The 23,083-nt window shown below is 46.0% G+C and overlaps 1 protein-coding gene across 2 annotated transcripts in view; it reads right to left on the reverse strand.

Annotated features, from left to right (window-relative positions):
* Window positions 1-5,604: 5,604 nt before the first annotated feature.
* Window positions 5,605-23,083, reverse strand: part of RUVBL2 (RuvB like AAA ATPase 2) — a 51,485-nt gene continuing 34,006 nt past the window's right edge. For both annotated transcript variants that reach the window (XM_068241146.1, XM_068241145.1), the window contains exons 7-15: window positions 21,009-21,115; window positions 20,829-20,922; window positions 20,616-20,739; window positions 13,191-13,285; window positions 12,961-13,079; window positions 11,292-11,411; window positions 8,450-8,579; window positions 8,126-8,240; window positions 5,605-5,744 (exon numbers count right to left, since the gene is read on the reverse strand). In XM_068241146.1, the coding sequence (XP_068097247.1) occupies window positions 5,719-5,744; window positions 8,126-8,240; window positions 8,450-8,579; window positions 11,292-11,411; window positions 12,961-13,079; window positions 13,191-13,285; window positions 20,616-20,739; window positions 20,829-20,922; window positions 21,009-21,115 (930 nt within the window). In that variant the 3' untranslated portion in view covers window positions 5,605-5,718. The remainder of the gene's footprint in view (window positions 5,745-8,125; window positions 8,241-8,449; window positions 8,580-11,291; window positions 11,412-12,960; window positions 13,080-13,190; window positions 13,286-20,615; window positions 20,740-20,828; window positions 20,923-21,008; window positions 21,116-23,083) is intronic.

Here is a 23,083-nt window from a genome sequence, read left to right on the forward strand (position 1 = left end):
AGCGCAGTGGTTTTCAGACTTTAAAGTCAGAAATTCCAGAAGTGAATTGGAGGCGGGGCGGAGCATCGGTGAGTGGCTGCGCAGGCACAGGATGTCTGTGGGGGACCATTAGAAGCCCCGGGTAAGTTCAACTCATTTTCCCCCGACCCCCTACAGTATCCCTTTAAGCGATTGGCTGCACGGCAGCTACACTGAGGATGGAAGTGAAGAGAATCTGTCCCGCCAAAACGTGGTGCAGTACAGACAGTATATGGAACTCCTGCAGTCTGGATCAGTACCAGGCTCCACATTCTGTAGCGCCAAAATTTTACTTTGCTTCTTTGAACTTCGTATTCCTAGCCACTGCATGCCCATCCTAGTGACTCCTCCTCCCACATCAACCCCTGTAGAGATGTAGCAGAGGAAGCTGTGCGTGTTCTGTGTACTTGTGTCCCCATCACACACATGCACCAACACATCCTCTAAACCAGGAAGTCACGGTATAACATGGTCTGCATCTGGAAATGAGCAGGCAGCACGGGATTGCTAAGGAGGAGATTAAGATATATGAACTGGTGCAGCTTGTATTTACCTTTTCTTTCTACTAAGCTGTTTTAATGAATTAAATATTGTACTATTATTAAAAGAGCCCAAACAGCCATCCTCCATTTTACACAAATCTGAAATCAAAATGAAATAAAACATCTGTATTGCTTTACATAGTCCCATGTGAAGTTACTGCTCTGTTAAATGAGTGAAATAAAACCGGAGAGTGAAATAAGACAAACATGGGGTAGTTCTATCTTCTAAGTAAAGCGTACCCAAGCGAAAGCTCGTGTACAAATGAGATACTTGCCTTTAAAGAGATTCTGTATTGTTAAAATCACACAAAAGTAAACATACCAGTGCGTTAGGGGACATCTCCTATTACCCTCTGTCACAATTTCGCCGCTCCCCGCCGCATTAAAAGTGGTTAAAAACAGTTTTAAAAAGTTTGTTTATAAACAAACAAAATGGCCACCAAAACAGGAAGCAGGTTGATGTACAGTATGTCCACACATAGAAAATACATCCATACACAAGCAGGCTGTATACAACCTTCCTTTTGAATCTCAAGAGATCATTTGTGTGTGTCTTTCCCCCTGCAGTTCTCATGCACTGAAGTTTCAGGCTGCTCTTTTCTTTCTGCAAACAGCTTTGCCCTTGTCTGTAATTCCTCACTATGTGAAAGCCCAGCCAGCTCAGAGGACGATTTATCCAGCTTGTAAAAGAGAAGAGAGAAGCTGCTCTAATCTAAATAACACACAGGCAGTGTGCAGAGAGGGGCCTGGAAGGGGGAGTTCATAGCAGAACCACAACACTGAAGAACTTGGCAGCCTTCCAGACACAGGCTGACAAGTCTGACAAGTCTGACAAGAGAGAGATAAGTTGATTTATTACAGTGACTGTGATAGTACAAAGTGCTGCAGTAAGCCAGAACACATTAGAATAGCTTTTGGAACTTGTAGGATGATAAAAAAACAGGATGCAATTTTTGTTAGGGAGTCTCTTTAAGGGAACCTAAACTGAGAGGGATATGGATGTTTCCTTTTAAACAATACCAGTTGCCTGGCAGTCCTGCTGACCTCTTCAGCTGCATTAGTGGCTGAATCACACACCTGAAACAAGAAGGCAGCTAATCCAGTGTGATTTCAGTCAGAGCACTTGATCTGCATGCTTGTTCAGGGGCTGTGACTAAAAGTATGAGGCAACTTGTATTATTACAAGTCAGGCAACTTGTATTATTTTAAAAGGAAAAATCCACATCCTTCTCAGTTTAGGTTCCCATTAAAGCGGGATTGTCACCATAAAAATCAAATTTCAACAGCAACTGGTCTGAGTGTATAAAGTGATAAAGATGCTAACCCTGCATTCAAAACGTTTTCTGCTGTTATGGTTTGGAGTTACCACCTACCTTAGGAGCACTGGCCCCTTAGTAGTCAGTGACAAACAGTTGCATGCTGGGGGTTCTTTTTAATCTATAATATATTCCTCCTCTTCCCTTTATTTCCCCCTCCTTCTGATGACATAAGACAGTGCACTTGCTAGTGGGAGTGTCTTAAAGGTGGCAACTAACGGTCCAATTTCTAGCGAAAAATCGTTCGAGCGATCATAAATTCTGATCGGATTGGTTGTAAATAATCTCTGTTGGTGGACACAATTGATTATGAACGAGTGAAAAAAATGTTGTCTGAATGAATTTTCGTTGAACCAAAATTTGGATTTTCCCTTTGGTTGTGATAGATAGGAAGCAAAGATTGGTTCGTTGATTGTGTAGTGAACGATGTATTACAATATTTCACTTCCGATCAGAACTTCTGATCGCTCGAACGATTTTTTTGCTAGAAATTGGATCGTTAGTGGCCACCTTAAGACTCTGGGAGGAGGGGAGGTAACGAATACACAATTAGCAAGAGGAGAGGGGAAAAAAAAGTGAGAGAGGAATTGTCAGGATCAGCTTCATTCATAGGTAATCAAGATGGAAACTGTCTAGATAGGATTCTCTGCTTTTCCTTTATAAAATTCACAGGAATCATAATGTGAACAGTGCAATACATTGGTTATGTAAGTAGAACTAGTATTTATCTATTGTGGGATGTGGGAAGTCCGTGCATGCGCAGTAAGCTGGAGTCGCGGGCTCCGCCCTAATGCACATGCATGGCAGAGCTGCACAACCCCGATGAGCAGGGGGGGCCACGCTCTGCAACGGGGAGCTTCAGACAAGCGAGGGAAGCCTCAATAGGATCCAGAGGCTTCCCTCTCTTCCGGGTAAGCATTGGCTAGGATTCCTTTTTCAAGTGTTCATGTACTAATTGTGTACAGTAATACATGCAACCCTAAACAAGTGCAGGATTTATTTTACTTCATGTCATCTTCTACACTGGTAGGGACCATTTCCCCATTTCCACTAGTGCTGAATGCGGCTTGAATGTGCAACATTTCCCTGCACACAAGCTGGACAGGGAAATGCGGCCTATGTCTGCTATGATTTGCCGTTTGAATCGCACTATGGTGAGACTCTGGACGGACGCTCTCAAATCCCTATAGCCACGCATGGCACGGGTAAGCGATTCTGGCTGTGGCTTCGTAACAGCACGGCACTATGGCCGAACAGGAAACTCGCGGCTCCTAGTGGAAATAAGCCCTGGGCTGATAGCCAACAAGCAGTAGTCAGCCCCCCAGCTTATTTCTCTAACCAATATCTGTGTATTGGTTGAATAGTTGCGATTTGCCAAACAGATGCTGCATATCCTCTTAGGTCTAGAAACAAGCTAAAAGCAATAAAGGGATGATGCTTCAGTTGCTCTTTTCAAGGAATAAAATCTTATTTGAAGCAAACCTGTGATTGGGGAGGTGTAATGTTTTCTTTTTCTGTCCTTAAGATGCACCTAGATTTAGAGGACGAAAACCAGGAAAAGAAAATATACTAAATCTGATGAGTCCAAGGTGCAGGGGCATCTTGTGGATCTTCTCCCCCCCCCCCCCCCGATTATGTCCCCCTTGTGCCCACACATCCCACTTGCGTCCTTCCACTACTCCCCCCCCCCCCTCCCCCTTGTGTCCTCCTATCCCTCTCGAGTCCACCACGTGTTCCCAGCTCCACACTGTGTCCCCCACTCTCCGATGGATATTAGCAGTATCGGCAGCTTGGCTCACCGAGTCCATGGCTCCCACGGCAATTGCGCACCTCTTCTCACGCGTCGTCAACCGAAGCTGGCACTAGAGCACTGCGGGGAGAAGAGGTCTGCGACCGCCGCGGGAGCCATGGATTAGGTGAGCCAAGATGTCCATACTGCTAATTATATACAGGGGAGCGGAAGACATGGAGGGGGGAGCGAAAGAGATGGAGGGGGGGGAGCGAAAGACATGGAGGGGGGGGGGGAGCGAAAGACATGGAGGGGGGGGGGGAGCGAAAGACATGGAGGGGGGGGGGAGCGAAAGACATGGAGGGGGGAGAGCAAAAGACATGGAGGGGGGAGAGCGAAAGACATGGAGGGGGGAGAGCGAAAGACATGGAGGGGGGAGAGCGAAAGACATGGAGGGGGGAGAGCGAAAGACATGGAGGGGGGAGAGCGAAAGACATGGAGGGGGGAGAGCGAAAGACATGGAGGGGGGGAGAGCGAAAGACATGGAGGGGGGGGAGAGCGAAAGACATGGAGGGGGGAGAGCGAAAGACATGGAGGGGGGAGAGCGAAAGACATGGAGGGGGGAGAGCGAAAGACATGGAGGGGGGGGGGAGCGAAAGACATGGAGGGGGGGGGGAGCGAAAGACATGGAGGGGGGGGGGAGCGAAAGACATGATGGGGGGGGGGGGGGGAGCAAAAGACATGGATACACAGGGAGAACCATACAGGGAGTCCTTGAAGGTTGTGGCAGGTCACATCGGTGGGTGTATTTGGCGTATAGGACACAGGGACTTTTTCTCCCCTTTTTTGGGGGGAGAAAGTGCATTGTATATACTGAAAGCAAGAAGTTTTAAATCAGGATACCATTTATATTTAATAAATGGTATCATCCTGATTTAAAACTTCTTGCTTTTACTGATGGCTAACACGGTACAATACCATACTGCTACGTATATACTGAAAAATATGGCAATTGCAGAAGTATTCCCAATTCCTCCGAGTGTTCCCAATTGCTGTGTACAGCGAATAGAATGCCTTTGATTTCCTGCTGATCACTGAAAGCACCCGTCATGGTAGTTTCGGTTTGATAACAACATGCATATCAGGCGCCATAAGCAGACACTTTGGTTGGCAAAGTTTTCACCTAAGGAAGCTTCCGATTATCTATTTTTTTCATTACATTTTGTTTATTAAAAACGACCTTTATTTTCTTTATATTTTTCATGCCCCTTTCATTCCCAATACTTTTGCTTCCCCTCAATATACTGTGGCTATTTGCCGAGTGGTGAATACAAGTAGAGACAGTGCGCATACGCAGTAATGATAGACGGCGCAGCCTGGGTTACAGCTCGTACGTGCTTTGAGGACACACCCTTTGTGGGCGTGGACGTCATACACATGAGTGTGCGGCCGCACACCGGAGATTTGACAGCAGGGAGTGGAAAGGGAGGGGTATATTAGGGCATTCGTCTATAGCAGTGTTAGCCTCCAGAGAAGCAGCAGGGCTGCGAGCGCATAGGGCTGTCTCCCCCATCCACCGATCATCCTACGGGTAAAGTACCTTCTTTCTATCTGCACTTTTTGTTGCTATTTTGCACAGGGTTCTTCACCTTGATCTTTTCATACATTGTGGTCATCCAGTTCGTTACTTGTCAGTAGCACATGCACCTTGTCAGCATTTTTGCACAGATTATTTTATGCAAGAGTGGTTTATTCATGCACTTTTTTCATTTATTCATGTCATTTTCACGTGTTTGGTCGTGAACTTTTTAATTCATTCATTTTTTTGGCAGTATATTAAAGAAGACCTGTCACAAGCTCGCTTTAATAAAATAACAAGGTGGTGACCTTAGTAGGTTTAATTGGTAGAATCTGTACAGCATACACACAGGAACACCTTTTGTGTGTTTGTCCAAAATATGACAAATAAAATCTAAAAAGAAATGTAGAATACAAAACAAAATTTTCATATTTTTATATAAAAGAACAGGAAAAGCATATTAAGGCAAGTAACGAGATGCAGTGGAAGGGAAAACATATTACAAGAAGATCTTTTTAACCATTTGTGGAGTCATCAAGAGGTGTCCATTGTATCTCCTTCTGCAAATAAAGAAAGAAGAGCATTACAGAGGGCAGCGGCTCACATATTATATAGTATTTATATAGTGCTCACATCTTCTGCAGCACTGTACAGAGTGTATAGTCTTGTCACTTAACTGTTCCTAATGCTGGGCATAGACGAGTCGACCCAGCGGCTCGATTAGCCGACGGATCGATTCCCGCTCGTCCCCGCGGGCGCTCCTAATCTTCCGCTCGATTCCCCGCTATTGTCCGCCCGCGGGGATCGAGTGGGGAATCCATCCGACGGGTCATCGGACCTGTCGGATATTATCAGTCGAGCCATCAGCGGCTCGATTGATAAGGGAAAACGACCCGTGTATGCCCAGCATTAGTGGGGCTCACAATCTAATCCGTACCATAGTCATATCTCTATGTATGTATAGTGTAGTGTATGTATCATAGTCTGGGGCCAAATTAGGGGGAAGCCAATTAACTTATCTGTACGGTTTTGAGAAGTGGGAGGAAACCAGAGTGCCCGGAGGAACCCCACATTGACATGGGGTGAACATACAAACTTTGTGCAGATCGTGCCCTGGCTGGGATTCTAACCAGAGACCTAGCTCTGCAAGGTGAGCGTGCTAACCAACTACACCACTGTGCTACCACATATCCCCTTATCTGCTCCTCATTGGTTCGCCTCCTCATCCTACTCCTATACTGTAAGAAGAGTTGCACGGCCCGGCATTATTCCTCGCTCCCCACCTGGCTACTTTTTTAATCCAGCTGGCTTGGGGAAAAAAATTGGGGGAGAACACTGCAGGCTACATCTATTAACCACTTGAGGACCCACCCTTTACCCCCCCTTAAGGACCAGCGCTGTTTTAGCTGATCTGTGCTGGGTGGGCTGTGCAGCCCCCAGCACAGATCAGGGTGCAGGCAGAGCGACCAGATCGCCCCCCCTTCTTTCCCCACTAGGGGGATGATATGCTGGGGGGGGGGGGGTCTGATCGCTCCTGCCTGCCTGGGTGTTGCGGGGGGGGGGGGGGGGGTCTGATCGCTCCTGCCTGCCTGGGTGTTGCGGGGGGGGGCACCTCAAAGCCCCCCTCCGCGGCTAAATTCCCCCCCTCCCTCCCCCGGAGATCCGAGGCTGCACAGGAACGGATCTGTCCTGTGCAGCCTCTAGTCATGTGACATCGATCCCCGGCCGCTGATTGGCCGGGGATCGCTGATCTGGTACAACGCTGCTACTGTTAGCAGCGTTGTACGGATGTAAACAAAGCGGATTATTTCCACTTGTGTTTACATTTAGCCTGCGAGCCGCGATCGGCGGCCCGCAGGCTATTCACCCCCCCGCCGTGAATTGACAGGAAGCGCTCGCGCGAGCGGCTGCTTCCTGATTAATTAGCTTGCAGCCGGCGACGCAGAAGTGCGTCGCTGGTCCTGCAGCTGCCACTTTGCCGACGCGCGGTATGAGTGCGCGGTCGGCAAGTGGTTAATAAACACTGGACAGGTGGAGCCAAAGGTTGGCTAAGATTGGACTACACAGGCTATCGTAGGAGGCAGCAGAGAAGTTGGTGAAGCGGCGTCAGCCATAGAAGTTGCGCAACACTGCCGGCCGTTTTCTAATAGCAGTAAAGCGCGAATCTGGAAGCCATGGGGACTGAAGCCTCAGCAATTACTGAGGGGCTGGAGGATCTACAAAGGTAGTGGGGACGCCCACGTGCTCATCCTCGCCCTTGAAAACCTAAAGGCTCGGTAAGACTGTTCTTATTTATTTATGTGGCAACCAAGATATTGAACAAAAAAACTGCAAATCATCTGCTTGTGCCTCGCTGCGGGCAGCCATCAATTTTATACCACATTTAAATTTATGGACACTATCATCATAACCCCAAATGGATTGTTGGAACATTCAAATTTAAAACATGGATTTTGGGCAAGAGTCTTTTTACAACTAATAAGCGAATTCAGTGCCATTAATTACAAGGCCTGTTAAAGGGACAGTGCAATATAACAGCTAAAATCGGCAATCGCTAAAAAAATTGACTTTTTGCGGAGGGAATCATGTTAGTTCCTGTCATAGGGGTATAATAGGGAGTGAGCAATACTAGTAGATGGTGTAGGAAGGTTTCTGATGTGTTTATATTCAATTTATTCGTAATACACTATAGAGTGAAGCAAACTCCACCTGTCCAGTGTGTTTATTAATAGATTACTGTGCAATGCATGGAAAATTAAGTATGTTTAGAACTGCAGGCTACAGGTCAACACAGAAGGTTAACAAGGTTTCATGCAACATCTTGAAAAGTAGGCAAATGCCCCTCTTGTCAAATTTGATTGGAGCAGTTGGAAGCTGTATACAATTTGCATGTGATCTGGAATTGGCCTCCTGTTGTCCTGCTGTAGTTATGTACACTTACTCATTTCATTGAACATAAAGGCGTCCTGGTACTCCTTCATGTACTGCGTGGATCTGGACTCGTCGAGGAAGAGGGAGTACACTCTCTTAATGTCGTCTACCTGAACTTCATTACCCTGAAATAAAACAAACGTCAATCCTTAGCTCCTTGCTGCAGAGACTTTTCATAAATCAGTAGCATATACTATATTCTCATTTATTATTAATTCTAGTGCCGACACATCCCCCACCACTCACACAGAACACCAACTCATTCTATTGTTATTATGTATAAGTATTTGTATTACAGACAATGTGAATAGCAGTTCTGCACTGGAATACCGACCTTCCTTTTCCTGCAGACCAGGCTGGCAGCAGTGATAAGCTGCATGGAGTACCTCAGAGAGGTTTCCAGGCCGATTCGTGTCAGTACAGTGTAAGCATCTTCACTCATGTCTACATCTTCCTCTTCACATCTACAACAAGAAAAGGATTGTCAAAGCATCACTGTTTACACATCCTACCAACAACTACCACCTACTGCTGATCCTAAGCCTCATACACTCACACGAGGACTGTCGCCCAGCAGGGAGTGAGACCCGATACCTTTAGGGCAACAGTTTGTGGCCGAGTATGCAGACACTTGGAGCAACCATTTGTATTATTATGTTATTGATTTACACAGTGCCAACATTTTCTAAGGAATAGTAGAATAGACAATGGCCTCAATTCTGGTGGCTACGTGAGGTAAATATTTTTTTTTTGTAGGTAAAATACCTCATGCAGTATTTTCCTCTTTTTCAACCATTTTGGCACATCCAAAAGGCTGCTGCGCTCTCCCGTGCGCACCGCTCCCCCCCCCCATTAGCCCAGAGATCAATGAATGGGAACATTCATATGAACAGTGTTAATCATGACATAAATGGTACAGCTTATGTCTGTGTAAACAAAATCATATACATGGATTAGCATAGTGGACTTCGTCGGCATTGAACTGGAACTAGATTTTTTTTTTACAATTACAAAACTTAATTAGTAAAAATTATGAAAAGAAGGGAAGAAAAGAATGGATGCCTAGAGGTGAGCTCCCCATTGCCGACCGCCAGTCTTCAAGTTCAAGTGCCTGGATATTAATTATGGTTTGGTAAGATTCTGTTTTTAGGTGTTGACATCAATGGTCTGGTGAAAGTATCTTTTTTTTTTTTAATTATTTTGCCTCGGGTACACTTTTATAATCAAAGATTTTGTTAGGGACCATGTAAAAAGCGATGCACTGGCCTAGGGAAAAAAAAAAAGTCAGGCCAATCCTACGCATTCAGCAAATAACGGTTTAAGCTACCACATCAAACTACAGCTACATTTCATAATGGGAGAGCTGCAAAGACGGGCCTCTGGTACTGTTTAGATCCAGAGGGAGGCAAGGCAGCCATCTGGAGGGGGGGGGGGGGGGGGGGGTTGGGGGTGTTTCGACAACTGACCCTGCAGCACTGCAGTGAGGGGCCCTGCCCCCCTCCCAAAGCACAGGAGGGGCCACATGTGCTTGCTGCGGGCCTGTGGCTAACTAACCAGCACACCGCATTCCAGCACTGAGAGAAGAGTGGCATCAGCGCTTGAACGTGGGGAGCAGATAAGTGAGCCCGCTACAGCGGACTTTCTATACTGGGGAACCACATATAATCTGGCTACAGGCTACCTATACTGGGCCGCTACCTATACTGGGCCAGCACCTAATCCTGACTACCTATACTGGGGCTGGAACCACCTATACCTAGCTACCTATACTGGGGCACCACCTATACTTGGCTACCTTTACTGAGGGCACCACCTGTACCTGGCTACCTATACTGGGGCACCACCTATACTTGGCTACTTATGGGGCACCTGCACCTGGGTAACCTATACTGTTGCACCACCCATACCAGGCTACCTATATTGGGGGCAACTATACCAGGCTACCTATACCAGGGCACCACCTACAGTTGAATACCTATACTGGGGCACCTGTATTTTGCTGGCCTATACTGGGGCACCAGCTATACCAGGCTACCTATACTGGGGGCATCGACACCATGCTACCTACACTGGGGCACCACCTATAGCTGGCTACTTATACTGGGGGAACCTATACCTGGCAACCTATACTGGGGGCACCTATACCTGGCTAGGGCAGGGGGATGAGCCAAGACAGAAGGGGACAAAAGGTAACACTGGGGGATAAAAGGCACAGGGGGAACAGAGGCGGACAAAAGAGGCACAGGGAGAAAAGAGATGAGACAGGAACATGAAGTCACACAGAGGGACACAAAAGAGGCACAAACTGAGGTGAGGCAGAGGGGGAAAAAAGAGGCACAGGAAGAAAAGAGGGGGACAAAAGAGAACGGATAAAGGATAAGAACAGACCTACAAGTCCCTATTTTATTTGTTAAGCGGGAACTACCTGTATTTTGCTAGTATTTGGCTCCACCCACAACATGCCATGGCCACACCCACTTTTTGCCACATCATGCTGTGCATGCCGCTTTCTTCAGTGTCGGAGCCATGCATTTTTTTTTTCGCCACAGCACACTTCGCACATGGACACGAGGATGGGGTGGCTAGTGGGCAGGCACAGCAACCATTGGGCCTGCTGATGTGTGAGGGGCCCCAACATTTCTGATGGTGGTCCTGGAGGGAGGGGTCAGACACACGTATAAGGTAGAGAGACTTCAGGCTAGGTCTATAGAAGTGTGTCTAGATATCCTTGGAAGGCGACATTATGAGAGGTCTCTGTTCCTCAGGCATTCGGCTAGATTGGAGAACCAGTTTCCTGGCACTGACTCGATATAAGGCGCCCAGCAGAGATGGTCAGGTCTAGGAGAACTCATGGAGAAGCATGTGATTTGTGTTATCAGCTGATAATTTGCAAAGCACTGATTTGCTGTGATCACATCCTGCTTGATCCTAACTAGCAAATCAGAGACTTACACATTACTACCTGACCAAACTGGTCACATGCTTCTCCATGAGTTCTCCTAGACATGACCAACACTAGTGGCCAGGTATTGCTGTAGTAGAAAAAATCCCAAAGGTGTTAAAGAGAGTATTTATGCATTATAAATGTGTAATCAGGTGGTACGCAGGTAGTGTTTAATTTTACAAATACATTGTTTTGGTAATAGTTCATGATTATTCATTCAATAAAATCTCACCTGATCTTTAAGATCTGTTTAGTTTCTTTCTCATTGTATGGTGAAGTGGTGATAATCAATAACCGATCCAGCAAATCAATAGGAATACCATGAGGACTTTGGTAGTTGGTGCCTCGAATCCTGTAGGAAAACATTTTAGTACACAGGCCATGGTGCAAGGTTTCCGCAAAAGCATACAAGTAATTAAGCCGCCGGGAGATTTGGGCGCAGGATAAAGCTGAAAAAACTTCTTGCCCTTCTCCTGCAAAATTATTGGCAGAATTTACTATTCCCCCTCCAGGCTGCCGTGGACTCTGGGGTAAGACGTAATTTGGCTGCCAGCTATTGCTAGTGGATGTATTACGCTGTTTTCATAATAATGTAGGCTCTGGCTTTTGACGGCGGCCAAATTACTCAAGGTGCACAGCTATAGCTTTAATTCGCATTATGGCCTATGGCAGCTCCATTTTTGCTACTCTCATCTCCAACCTGCCCTAAACTAAGCCATTCACTAGTCAATCCCCACCCAATTTGGCAATTAATATCGCTCTAATCTGAAACTGTTAGGGAATGGTGATCAATCACCACATTGCACCACTCTACTGCAGCAAAAATCGATTGAAAACAAAATTCATCAAAATGTTTTGTACTGATCAATCTGTACAGAGCTGTGTGCCTCTTGATGCCTCTGCCCTTCTTGCCAGTGTCTAATCATTAAAAAGAATGGCCTTTACTTTATATATGAAAAATGTATGGTCTGAAGGCGCTGATACACTATACAATCTGTGGTAGATCCGGCAAACAATTGATAACTACCAGACATTGCATAATTATACATTAGACAAGATTTTAGCAGAACTGCCGCCTAATCAATCTCATCCCCACAGCTTCTAGATAACGTATTACATACAGTAGCTATGTCGATCACGTACGCCCCCCCCCCCCCCCCAACACACACTGGCCTGTTGTGTTACCCTGTTTTGCCGCAGGGTAACACTACGCCAATGAAAGTCTACATAGTGATGTATTTGCCACATGGCCGATGCTGGAGAAACAGCACATTGGTGGGCAACATGCGTGGAGACATGCAGAAAACAGAAAGTCATAAGTCTAAGGCCACAGATTTCACGTTCACATTTCGGCGTGCATGCACGGAAGCGTATTTTTTCTCCAATACACTATTTCAGCCACAGTAAGTGAGCACTAGAGAGCTCCACTTCCTGTTTGGCTTTCAGCAAAAAGGGGGATTACTCTGAATGAATGCGGAGGCTATTTTTAGCGTTGATGTGCGATGCGATCATCCGATTGCATCACCGTGCTAACACTGCCCTTTAGTGTGAAACCGGCCACTCTCTGTTCTGCTAATACTGGAAGGACCACTTCCAAAATAAAGTCCACAATACAGGCACTCCTGTTTACGGGGACCGCTTTGTAGAGTAACAGTTAGTACTGTATCCACTTCTATAACACTTGTTCAAGAAATACTACTCCCCAGCAATATTTTCTAGACACTGTAGTGAAACAATAGAAAAAAAAATAGATCTCGACCAATAATGGCAGCCCAGTTACAGGTGAGACATCTGTGGGGTCCTTTGCTTTACAGCTCAGGGGAGAGCAAATAATATCCCATCATCCTCCTCCCTTCACCAGAGTCACACACATCACCGTTCCTTGCAAAGTAACAGCTTACCTGGTAATCCCTCTGTTTGTAGCCATGATGAGAACTGGAGCCATATCACTTTCCAATGCCCGATTCAAGAAAGAAAAACATTCAATATCCAGCATGTGAACCTCGTCAATGAACAGAACCTAGCAGAGGACATGTGATGTGTAAATATAGAAGACAGGACACAGTGAAGGCTGTAGTAGACATGCGGCATGTCACAGGTAGTGGTAACGCAGTAAGCTTGACAGACTTACCCCTGGTATGATCTCTGCTTTCCCTTCTTCCCTCCATTCTGCCACTTTTGCATTGATTTGTTCCCTTACTTCTGATTTGATTTCACCAGTGTCACCTGTATTGCAAGACAATAATGCTCTTTAGTGCTAGTTGGGGAAGCGGAGTGAAGGAATGGGCAAAAGTAGCCCGTTTATTCACTGTGACATACACCTGAAGTGTTTTAAAAAAAAGTTACATACTTACCTGTATAGTGGGAAGCCTCTGAGTGATCCCCATATCCTCTTAGGGCTGGTTCACACTATGAGCTTTTGCGGATTTTTTTTAAGCGCTGGCGATTTTAGAAATCACCCAAAAAGCATTTGTGCAATGACGAATGGAAAATATGCAAGTGTTACTCAAGGTATATTGTGTTCCGGCCTTTGGAAATAAGTAATCAAAAATCCCGCAGAGTTACAACACAAAGGGTGGAAGATGCGCCCAATAGATAAAACGGTGTTAAAAACAGCTAAAAAGGGAGAGGTGGCTTACCTCAATAACAATACATTATGGATAATTAAATTTCATGCGTATGAATGTTTAGTTACTGAGGTAAGCCACCTCTCCCTTTATTATTTTAGTGGTTTTTAACACAGTTTTACCTATCATTGGGTGCCTCTTCTCCCCTTCGTGCTTTTGACCCCCCTTTGAAAGGGGTCTACTCTGGTACCCAGTGGCTCCAACAATGATGGGTCCTTTGATGTTTTGCCAAGAGTGCAACTGGATCCAGTCCCAGCTGGTCACCCAAGTGGAGTCGGGCGGGTTTATAAAACTCCACCTGCCTTCAGTGGTTGGGTTGCCCCCTGTGCAACCTTCCTTTTTGAGTACCACATTTTTTTATTTTTATTTTTTTTAACATTTGTCTTTCAACTCATGGTGTACTGCACTATTTGGGCTACCATTGCTTCTGTGTTCTTTTTTTAGGGTGTCGGTCACCACAATTCAGCAGAGAAACTCTGACAGGACTTAAAGGAGTCATCAGGCAAAAGGTTACAAAATGAGTGCTACTTACCGGGGGCTTCCTCCATCTCCAAGCTCCCAGGACGTCCCTCGCCGCAGCTCTGCAGCCAGCCGTTCGCTGGAGCTCCGACCCGGTGCCCGGCGATGACGTCAGAGCGACCTCGAGTTCGCCACATGGGCCGGAGCGGACTGGGGACGTCCTGGGAGCTTGGAGCTGGAGGAAGCCCTTGGTAAGTAGCACTCATTTTGTAACATGTTGCCTGATGACTCCTTTAACCTCCTTGGCGGTAATCCCGAGCTGAGCTCGGGGTATGCCGCCGGAGGTCGCCGCTCAGGCCCTGCTGGGCCGATTTACGTTCTAAAAAAAAGCAGCACACGCAGCCGGCACTTTGCCAGCCGCGTGTGCTGCCCGATCGCCGCCGCTCCACGTGCAGCAGCGAAAGAGGGTCCCCCCAGCCGCCCGAGCCCAGCGCAGCCGGAACAAACAGTTCCGGCCGGCGCTAGGGGCTGGATCGGGCGGCTCTGACGTCAGGACGTCGACTGACGTCCATGACGTCACTCCGCTCGTCGCCACGGCGACGAGGAAAGCGAAACAAGATAGGCCGCTCATTGCGGCCTATCTTGTTACTTTCGATTGCCGGAGGCGATCGAAAGTACGCTTCCGGAGCGCCCTCTAGTGGGCTTTCATGCAGCCAACTTTCAGTTGGCTGCATGAAATATTTTTTTTTTAATTAAAAAAAAACCACATTGCAGCCTCCCTGGCAAAATAAATAAACCGCCAGGGAGGTTAAAGGGAACCTTACCTGTAATAAAAAAAAAAAGGGGGGGGGGGGGAGGAGTTTTAATTACCTGGTGCATCTACCAACCCCCTGCAGCCATCCCAACAAGTACATTTTTACGCGTTACGGGTGTATTGCGTAAAAATTTTGCGCATTATACCCGTAACACGTAAAAATGTACTTGTTGATGTCTGCAACAGCTTCCTGCACCAGCGGGAATGCGTACAAATGTACGCATGGCGGCCGGCCGACTCCCAGACAGCAAAAACGAAACTAGCTGGCAGTGGGGTACCAGAGGTGCCATGAGTGACTACGAGGGCACAGGATGGCTGCATGGGGCTGGTAGAAGCCCCAGGTAAGTAAAACTCTTTTTTTTTTTTGAGTTAAGGTTCCCTTTAAGATGCCGTCAGAACGTAAATCAGGGTGAGGAAAGATTTTACAATGGGCAAACACTGACTTAAAGGGGCACTTAAAGTGGATCCGAGACGAAGTTTTGCTGTCCTCATTTATGAGCCCCTTGCATATAGTTTGTAGGGCAATCTTCCCCTCAAATTCTTTTTTTATCATTATTATGCCCAAATACTTTCATGTATACATAAAGCCACGCCCCCCCAGTCCCTTTTGCGCCTTGGCGTCTGATTCCATGCTGCAGGGAATCATGGGACCTAATTCTAGGGAGGAGGAGGCGAGGAGTCTTAGGAGGAGGCATAGGCTTTTCTAGGCAGGGGCTGATGAAGTCACGCGATACTAGCGTGAGCAGCAAAGTGCAGTAGGGGAAGTGACACCCGGGCAGAATGGCAGGGCACTGTTGTGAAGATACACTCACCATGGGCCCCCCTCGTGTCTGAGCGCAGCATGTAATTGTTATATTGTCTTTATCAGCTCTGCTCCACTGCTCCTGGCTGTTCTCTCCGTGTGAATCAGCGCAGGCAGAAATGCTGATACACGTCCATCCAGCAGCCGGCTGCTGCCTTCTGCCTTCTCTCCCTGCATGTCCCGTGTAATCAAAGGACATGCAGAGAAGTGAGAGCGGCTGGTCGCTGGATGGACGTGTATCAGCATTTCTGCCTGCGCTGATTCACACGGAGAGAACAGCCAGGAGCAGTGGAGCAGAGCTGATAAAGACAATATAACAATTACACGCTGCGCTCAGACACGAGGGGGGCCCATGGTGAGGGAGGGATGGGGAAGAATTTCTATAGCAGCCTGGCTAGCAGGGACATGGAGGATCGGATGTCAGGTACTTGAGCTGCAGCCCCTGACTATCCCATCATCTTTTATTGCTCCACCATTCTGACTTCTCAATCCCTCCCCCCCCCCCTTCCTACTCTGACTGACCCTTTCCTCACCCTCAGCATGCTGCAGCCTGTCACATCTTTGCCACTCTCTCCCATCACCTTCAGCATGTTGCTGGAATTTTCATCCGCTCTCCCCTCTATTACCATCTCTCTCTCTGCCACCCTCTACTCCTCTGATGTCACCCTCCCCTCCTCCCACCTTTTCCTTGCCTGCTGACCCCCTCTCTGCCACCTGTCACCTTTCTGCCATCCTCCCCTCCCTTTGTGGACCCCTCTCTGCCACCTTCCCCTCCTGTCACTTATCTACCACCCTCCACTCCTGTCACCTATCTGCCACCCTCTTCTCTTCGGTCACCTCTCTGCTATTGTATCCAGCTAATTGGGCATGCTAACTGTACATAGTCATGTCACTGACTGTCTTCAGAGGAGCTCACAATCTAATCGTACTACAGTTATAGCCTAATGCCCTAGCCTATTTTTATGTATTAATATAGCACTGACATCTGCAGCACTGTACAGAATACATAGTCATGTCAGTGACTGTTCTCAGAGGAGTCAACAAACACAACGGGGGTTGTCCACAGACCTCAGGAATCACTCTGTTAATCTCGGGGAGTCACAGATCATCGTAGGAGGTCCATCAAGCCTCCAATCATAATCCAGTCCATACACAATCAATCGATTCCGGACTCAACCCTTGCGCGAATAATCTTCAGAATTTATTGTAATAATGCATGCGGTTATACAGCAGACAAAAAAGCACAACGTTTCGGGCTACATGCCCTTTCTCAAGTGCTTAACCATCTGAACAAACTTAGACCTTCATATAAAACACACACATATTGACACACCCCTCCAAAGCATTAAGGGGCGGGCACAAAACTTTTCCAGAACATTAACCCTTACTCCTGAAAAGACAACCATTTATCATAAGAAGCACTTTAAACTGAAGTCCTCGTTAAGGCCACTGGGGGACTGCGTCCCCAACCTGTCCATCCACCAAGCCTCACGCCGCAACAGCGCACTCCTAAATTCTCTACCTTCTTGGCGCTGAACCACTTCGAGTACCTGCCATCGAAGCTGGCTCACGCCATGATTAAATTCCGCAAAATGGCGTGCGAGGGGATATTCCCGTTTTTTCTCCTCATCCTTTTTCTTTTTACACGCTTCGGGGTGGCGAATGTTGCTCTTATGCTCGTTGAGTCTAGTTTTAATGTCCCTTGAGGTCTGGCCAACATAGGACAGACCGCAAGGGCATTTGATTAAGTACACAACACCCGTCGAATCGCAAGTAGCGAAATCTCTAATAGGAACCGGCTTAACCGATCTAGTACTTTGTACGTTGGGCCCCCTTATGATGCCATTGCAATGCTGGCAATTGAGAATGCTGGCAATTGGCCACTGGTGGAGGCGGATCCTCTGCTTGCCCAGATCTGCCGAGCACCCCCTAGGTTCGTCTACCGCAAGGGTAAGTCCATTAAAAACCAATTGGTAAGGGCGGACATTGGGAGATCTAAATTACCCCGCCAGGTGTTTTTGGGTACCCCTAGGAAAGGGACCTTTCCATGTCTCAATTGCCAGCATTGCAATGGCATCATAAGGGGGCCCAACGTACAAAGTACTAGATCGGTTAAGCCGGTTCCTATTAGAGATTTCGCTACTTGCGATTCGACGGGTGTTGTGTACTTAATCAAATGCCCTTGCGGTCTGTCCTATGTTGGCCAGACCTCAAGGGACATTAAAACTAGACTCAACGAGCATAAGAGCAACATTCGCCACCCCGAAGCGTGTAAAAAGAAAAAGGATGAGGAGAAAAAACGGGAATATCCCCTCGCACGCCATTTTGCGGAATTTAATCATGGCGTGAGCCAGCTTCGATGGCAGGTACTCGAAGTGGTTCAGCGCCAAGAAGGTAGAGAATTTAGGAGTGCGCTGTTGCGGCGTGAGGCTTGGTGGATGGACAGGTTGGGGACGCAGTCCCCCAGTGGCCTTAACGAGGACTTCAGTTTAAAGTGCTTCTTATGATAAATGGTTGTCTTTTCAGGAGTAAGGGTTAATGTTCTGGAAAAGTTTTGTGCCCGCCCCTTAATGCTTTGGAGGGGTGTGTCAATATGTGTGTGTTTTATATGAAGGTCTAAGTTTGTTCAGATGGTTAAGCACTTGAGAAAGGGCATGTAGCCCGAAACGTTGTGCTTTTTTGTCTGCTGTATAACCGCATGCATTATTACAATAAATTCTGAAGATTATTCGCGCAAGGGTTGAGTCCGGAATCGATTGATTGTGTATGGACTGTTCTCAGAGGAGCTCATAGAATGGTGGCGTAGTGGTTAGCGCTCTCGCCTTGCAGTGCTGGGGCCCTGGTTCGAATCCCAGCCAGGGTACTATCTGCAAGAAGTTTGCATGTTCTCCCCGTTTCTGCGTGGGTTTCCTCTGGGTACTCCGGTTTCCTCCCACATCCCAAAACATACAGATAAGTTAATTGGCTCCCCCTAAATTGGCCCAAAATTGCAATACATACTCTACATGATACATAGATACATGACAATGGTAGGGATTAGATTGTGAGCTCCTTTGAGGGACAGTTAGTGATAAGACAATATATATACAGTACAGCGCTGCGTAAGATGTTGGTGCTATATAAATACATAATAATAATCCTACCATAATCATAGTCTAATATCCTACCATGTTATGGAGTATTTCGATAGCTGTGAAATCTTCTGCAGCACATTACAGAGTACATAGTCATGTCACTGACTGTCCTCAGAGGAGCTCAAAATCTAATCCTGCCATAATCATAGTCTATAATGTCCTGCCATATTATTATTATTATGTATTTATATAGCACTGACATCTTCTGCAGCACTTTATATAGCACTTTGTGTAAATCCAGGAACATTTGTATCTTCAGGTATGCCTGTTTTCTTCTAGTTTGTGTTCAAATACACAGCTTCTTATCACACAGGAGAGCCCCAGCACACACTGAGCATGCACGGGATTTCGGTGGCAAGGGGAGGGAGAGGGGAGGAAAGGGGGAGTGTAGGGGAGTGGAGTTTGCACAGTCTGAGGTGTGGGGATAAAGATAAGATTACCTGTGTAATGATTACAAGTAGAAAATGGCAGCTCTCATTGTATAACAGGAAAAAATATTTCTTTACTGATGAAGCTGTTTGCAACTAGTTTACTGTGTAAACCATCTAAACTTAACTAAACTAAATAAAGACAAGTTACTTGTTATAGTTAGTTTTTCACCTTGGATCCGCTTTAAGTCAAACAAAAAAAAAAAGAGTTTTACTCACCTAGAGCTTCCAATAGCCCCCTGCAGCTGTCCGGTGCCGTCGCCGTCTCCCTCCGATCCTCCTGGCCCTGCCAACAGCCACTTCCTGTTTCGGTGAAAGGAGCTGACAGGCTGGGGACGCGAGTGATTCTTCGTGTTCCTGGCCACATTAGCACCCTCTATGCTGCTATATGGTATATGATATAGGCTATAGCAGCATAGATGGCACTATTGTGGCCAGGAACACGAAGAATCACTCGCGTCCCCAGCCTGTCAGCTCCTGTCACCGAAACAGGAAGTGGCTGCCGGCGGGGCCAGGAGGATCGGAGGGAGATGGCGAGGGCACCGGACAGCTGTAGCGGGCTATTGGAAGCCCCAGGTGAGTAAAACTCATTTTTTTTGTTTGACTTAAGTGTCCCTTTAATCTATAAACGAATATTGTAAAGACAAAAAAAAAATAAAATAAATAAAAAGCAATTTTATTCATTATAAAAAAAAAAAAAAAAAATGCACGTAACTGAGAAAAGCATTGTTATTGCCAAGTTAATGCCTGTTGGATGCATTGAAAAATGAAGACTTATAATAAGTAGATGTGATAGATAGTATGCAATTTCTATTGGCTGTCTATGACCTCAGCAGTGACATCACACTAAAGGTGGTCACTAACGGTCCAAGTTCTAGTAAAAAAATCGTTCGAGCGATCAGAAATTCTGATTGGATTGGTTGTAAATAATCTCAGTTGATAGGCACAATCGATTACAAACGATTATAAAAATAGTCATCCGATTGGATTTTCTGTCAAACCAAAATTTGGATTTTCTTGTTAGTTGTGAACGATAGGAAGCAAAGATTGGTTCATTGATGGTGTAGTGAACGATTTTTGTCTGATCAGAATTTGATCGCTCAAAGATTTTTCGCTAGAAATTGGACTATTAGTGGCCACCTTTAGGTTACAAGAGTTAAAGGATTCTCACTTGGGGAAGTGGTCATAGCGCTAAGGTCACTGGCCTTCTAGTGGATTCCCCAACGGAGAAACAGCCACATCTCATGTAAAACCATAATAAGAATAATATGTAGTGATTCAGCAGGACATACCAGAGAACAGGGCAAGGAACCCCTGTGTCCTGCTGTTAATGACATCTATTTCATGTAATGACACCGTGTGGACAACTTCTTTGCGCTTCTGGAGCTCACCGTCAGGACACTGCACAAACTTTGTCTGAACAGAAAAAAGGAAAAGAGTAAATGCGTTATCCTGAATAACTGTTGAGCAATTCTGTAGTGAAAGTGATCAGCATTCTCTCGCACCTGAGATCCCATGGCATCGTAATCCCGAGCCCTCGTGAAAGCACGGCCCAGCTTTGTGATCTTGCCAGTGGCTTTATCAATGGTTATCACATCCCTGAAATGTGAAATATGAAAATAAACAAGTCCAGCAATGGCTCCTATTCAGACTTCAAGGCTAAGGTAATATCGTTATCAACTCACCCGGCCTGAACCTTTTCTTTTGTCAGCGATTCGATCATCTTTGTTCCCAGGTCATAAATAGTCTCCATCTCTGTCGTTTTCAAGGTCAGTTTACCTACTTTGGCACCCTTGAAATATGAAAAAACAAATTAATCTAAATGAGAAAAACCAAGAATATCTGTGGCTCCTCTTAATATCAGTACATGGCAAAGATAGACTTAAGGCCTAAAATCCTGAGTATTGTATAATTAAAAAAATAAAAAGTTTACACACAAATTTCCAGTTGCATTAAAAGTGTAACTGAAGAGATGTGTAACATGATGAGATAAACATACACATCAGTGTTCTCACCAAGCCTCATCAGCGGGGCGCGCTGCCCACCTGATCTCCCCAAGAGCCCAGCTTCCTCTCTCTCCTCACTCAACGATGCTGGAAACCTGAATGTTGCAATTCAGGTTGGATCCTTTAGGTGGTAGCAGCGCTGTACAAAAGGTACAGAGGGGGGAGAAAGAGAGAGAGATAGGGGGAGAAAGAGAGTGATAGGGGGAGAAAGAGAGATAGTTTTGGATGCCCTTATGGAAGCTCCAGTCCTACATTTCCATCCAGCAGGTATTAGTTCAGTTGGGTGCAGGGCAATCCAAATGATGGCTCACCCTGCTGCCACTGAATTGCTAGGTGGCATTAATACTATTCCCGAGGTGTAGCAACTTGGAGGGAGAAGTCATTTGGGGTCTGGCAATCGCCGGAGCTGCAAATAACCTTTATGCGGGGGATGGACTATAGCACTGCAGCTATAGCCGCATCATCATCTGGCACTGCGCATCTCTGTGTGTGCGCACAGATGACGTGCTTTACTGTCTTGTTCCACCCGGCTACATTTGACTGTGACCCGGCTGAAAAAATTCTGGGGAGAACACTGCACATATAGTACTGGCCCCACTAAAATTATTTGAAAATTATCTGAGGTCTTCTTTTTACCAGCATACAGTAGCAAGAGTTTAAAAAAAAAAACAACACCCCAACAGCTTGAAAAGACTTTTCCAGTAGTCATAAAGACAGTACCCCAAAGGGAAACAAGTAGACAAGTCTCTGTCTAGGGTGCTCTCTGAATAGACATACTGGGAAAATTCAGTCCAGTTTCCTGAAAAGTAAATAGAACCTAAAGAGCCTGTTATTTGTTGGGAAGAAAACATAAGGTTTTAGTGCAAGAAAGTTCAAAGGGTCATTACTTCTTTTACAGCTTCAAGTGTGTATTAGAAACAGTAGCTGTGACAGTCTGATGCAATCTTAAAAATAAAGCTAGAACAATGAAAATAAAATAGGAAACTCTTTTCTATACTACTAATGCTTTATTTATCATCTGCAATACACATACAAATTACACTCACCTAAAGGATTATTAGGAACACCATACTAGTACGGTGTTGGCCCCCTTTCGCCTTCAGAACTGCCTTAGGCCACATACACACATCAGACCATAGTCTTTGGAAAATGAAAGATCACAGACCAATCTTACCACCCTACATCTAGTATGAGAGCCATGCCTACAGTCTATTCTATGGAGCTGAACTCCACATCAGACAGAAATCTTTGCAAGATGCTGCACACAAAGATGCTGTACAGACACAAAAGATCAGTATCTGCAAAAGATCTGTTCCTGACAAAGATCCGTTTCTGCAAATTGCATTCATAGTCTATGATCATCATACACACCTTGTTTAACTGACATTCATGTGCAGATCAGACAATCATCTGCAGATCTGAAAATCCATCCTGGTGGATCTGATCTGCAGATTAATGTCAGTTAAACAAGGTGTGTATGATGATCTGCAGATCTCTCAGACTATGAATGCATTTTGCAGGAACGGATCTTTGGCAGGAACAGATCTTTTGCAGATACTGATCTGTTCCATGTGTACAGCATCTGTGTGTGCAGCATCTTGCAAAGGTTTCTGTCTGATGGGGAGTTCAGCTCCATAGAATAGACTGTGTAGGTACGGCTCTCATACTACATGGAAGGGGGTAAAATTGGTCTGTGATCTTTCATTTTCCAAAGACTATGGTCTGGTGTGTGTATGAGCTTTAAGTTCTATGTG

The sequence above is a fragment of the Hyperolius riggenbachi genome, chromosome 6 (genome assembly GCF_040937935.1).
Source record: "Hyperolius riggenbachi isolate aHypRig1 chromosome 6, aHypRig1.pri, whole genome shotgun sequence".
Lineage (NCBI taxonomy): Eukaryota > Metazoa > Chordata > Amphibia > Anura > Hyperoliidae > Hyperolius > Hyperolius riggenbachi.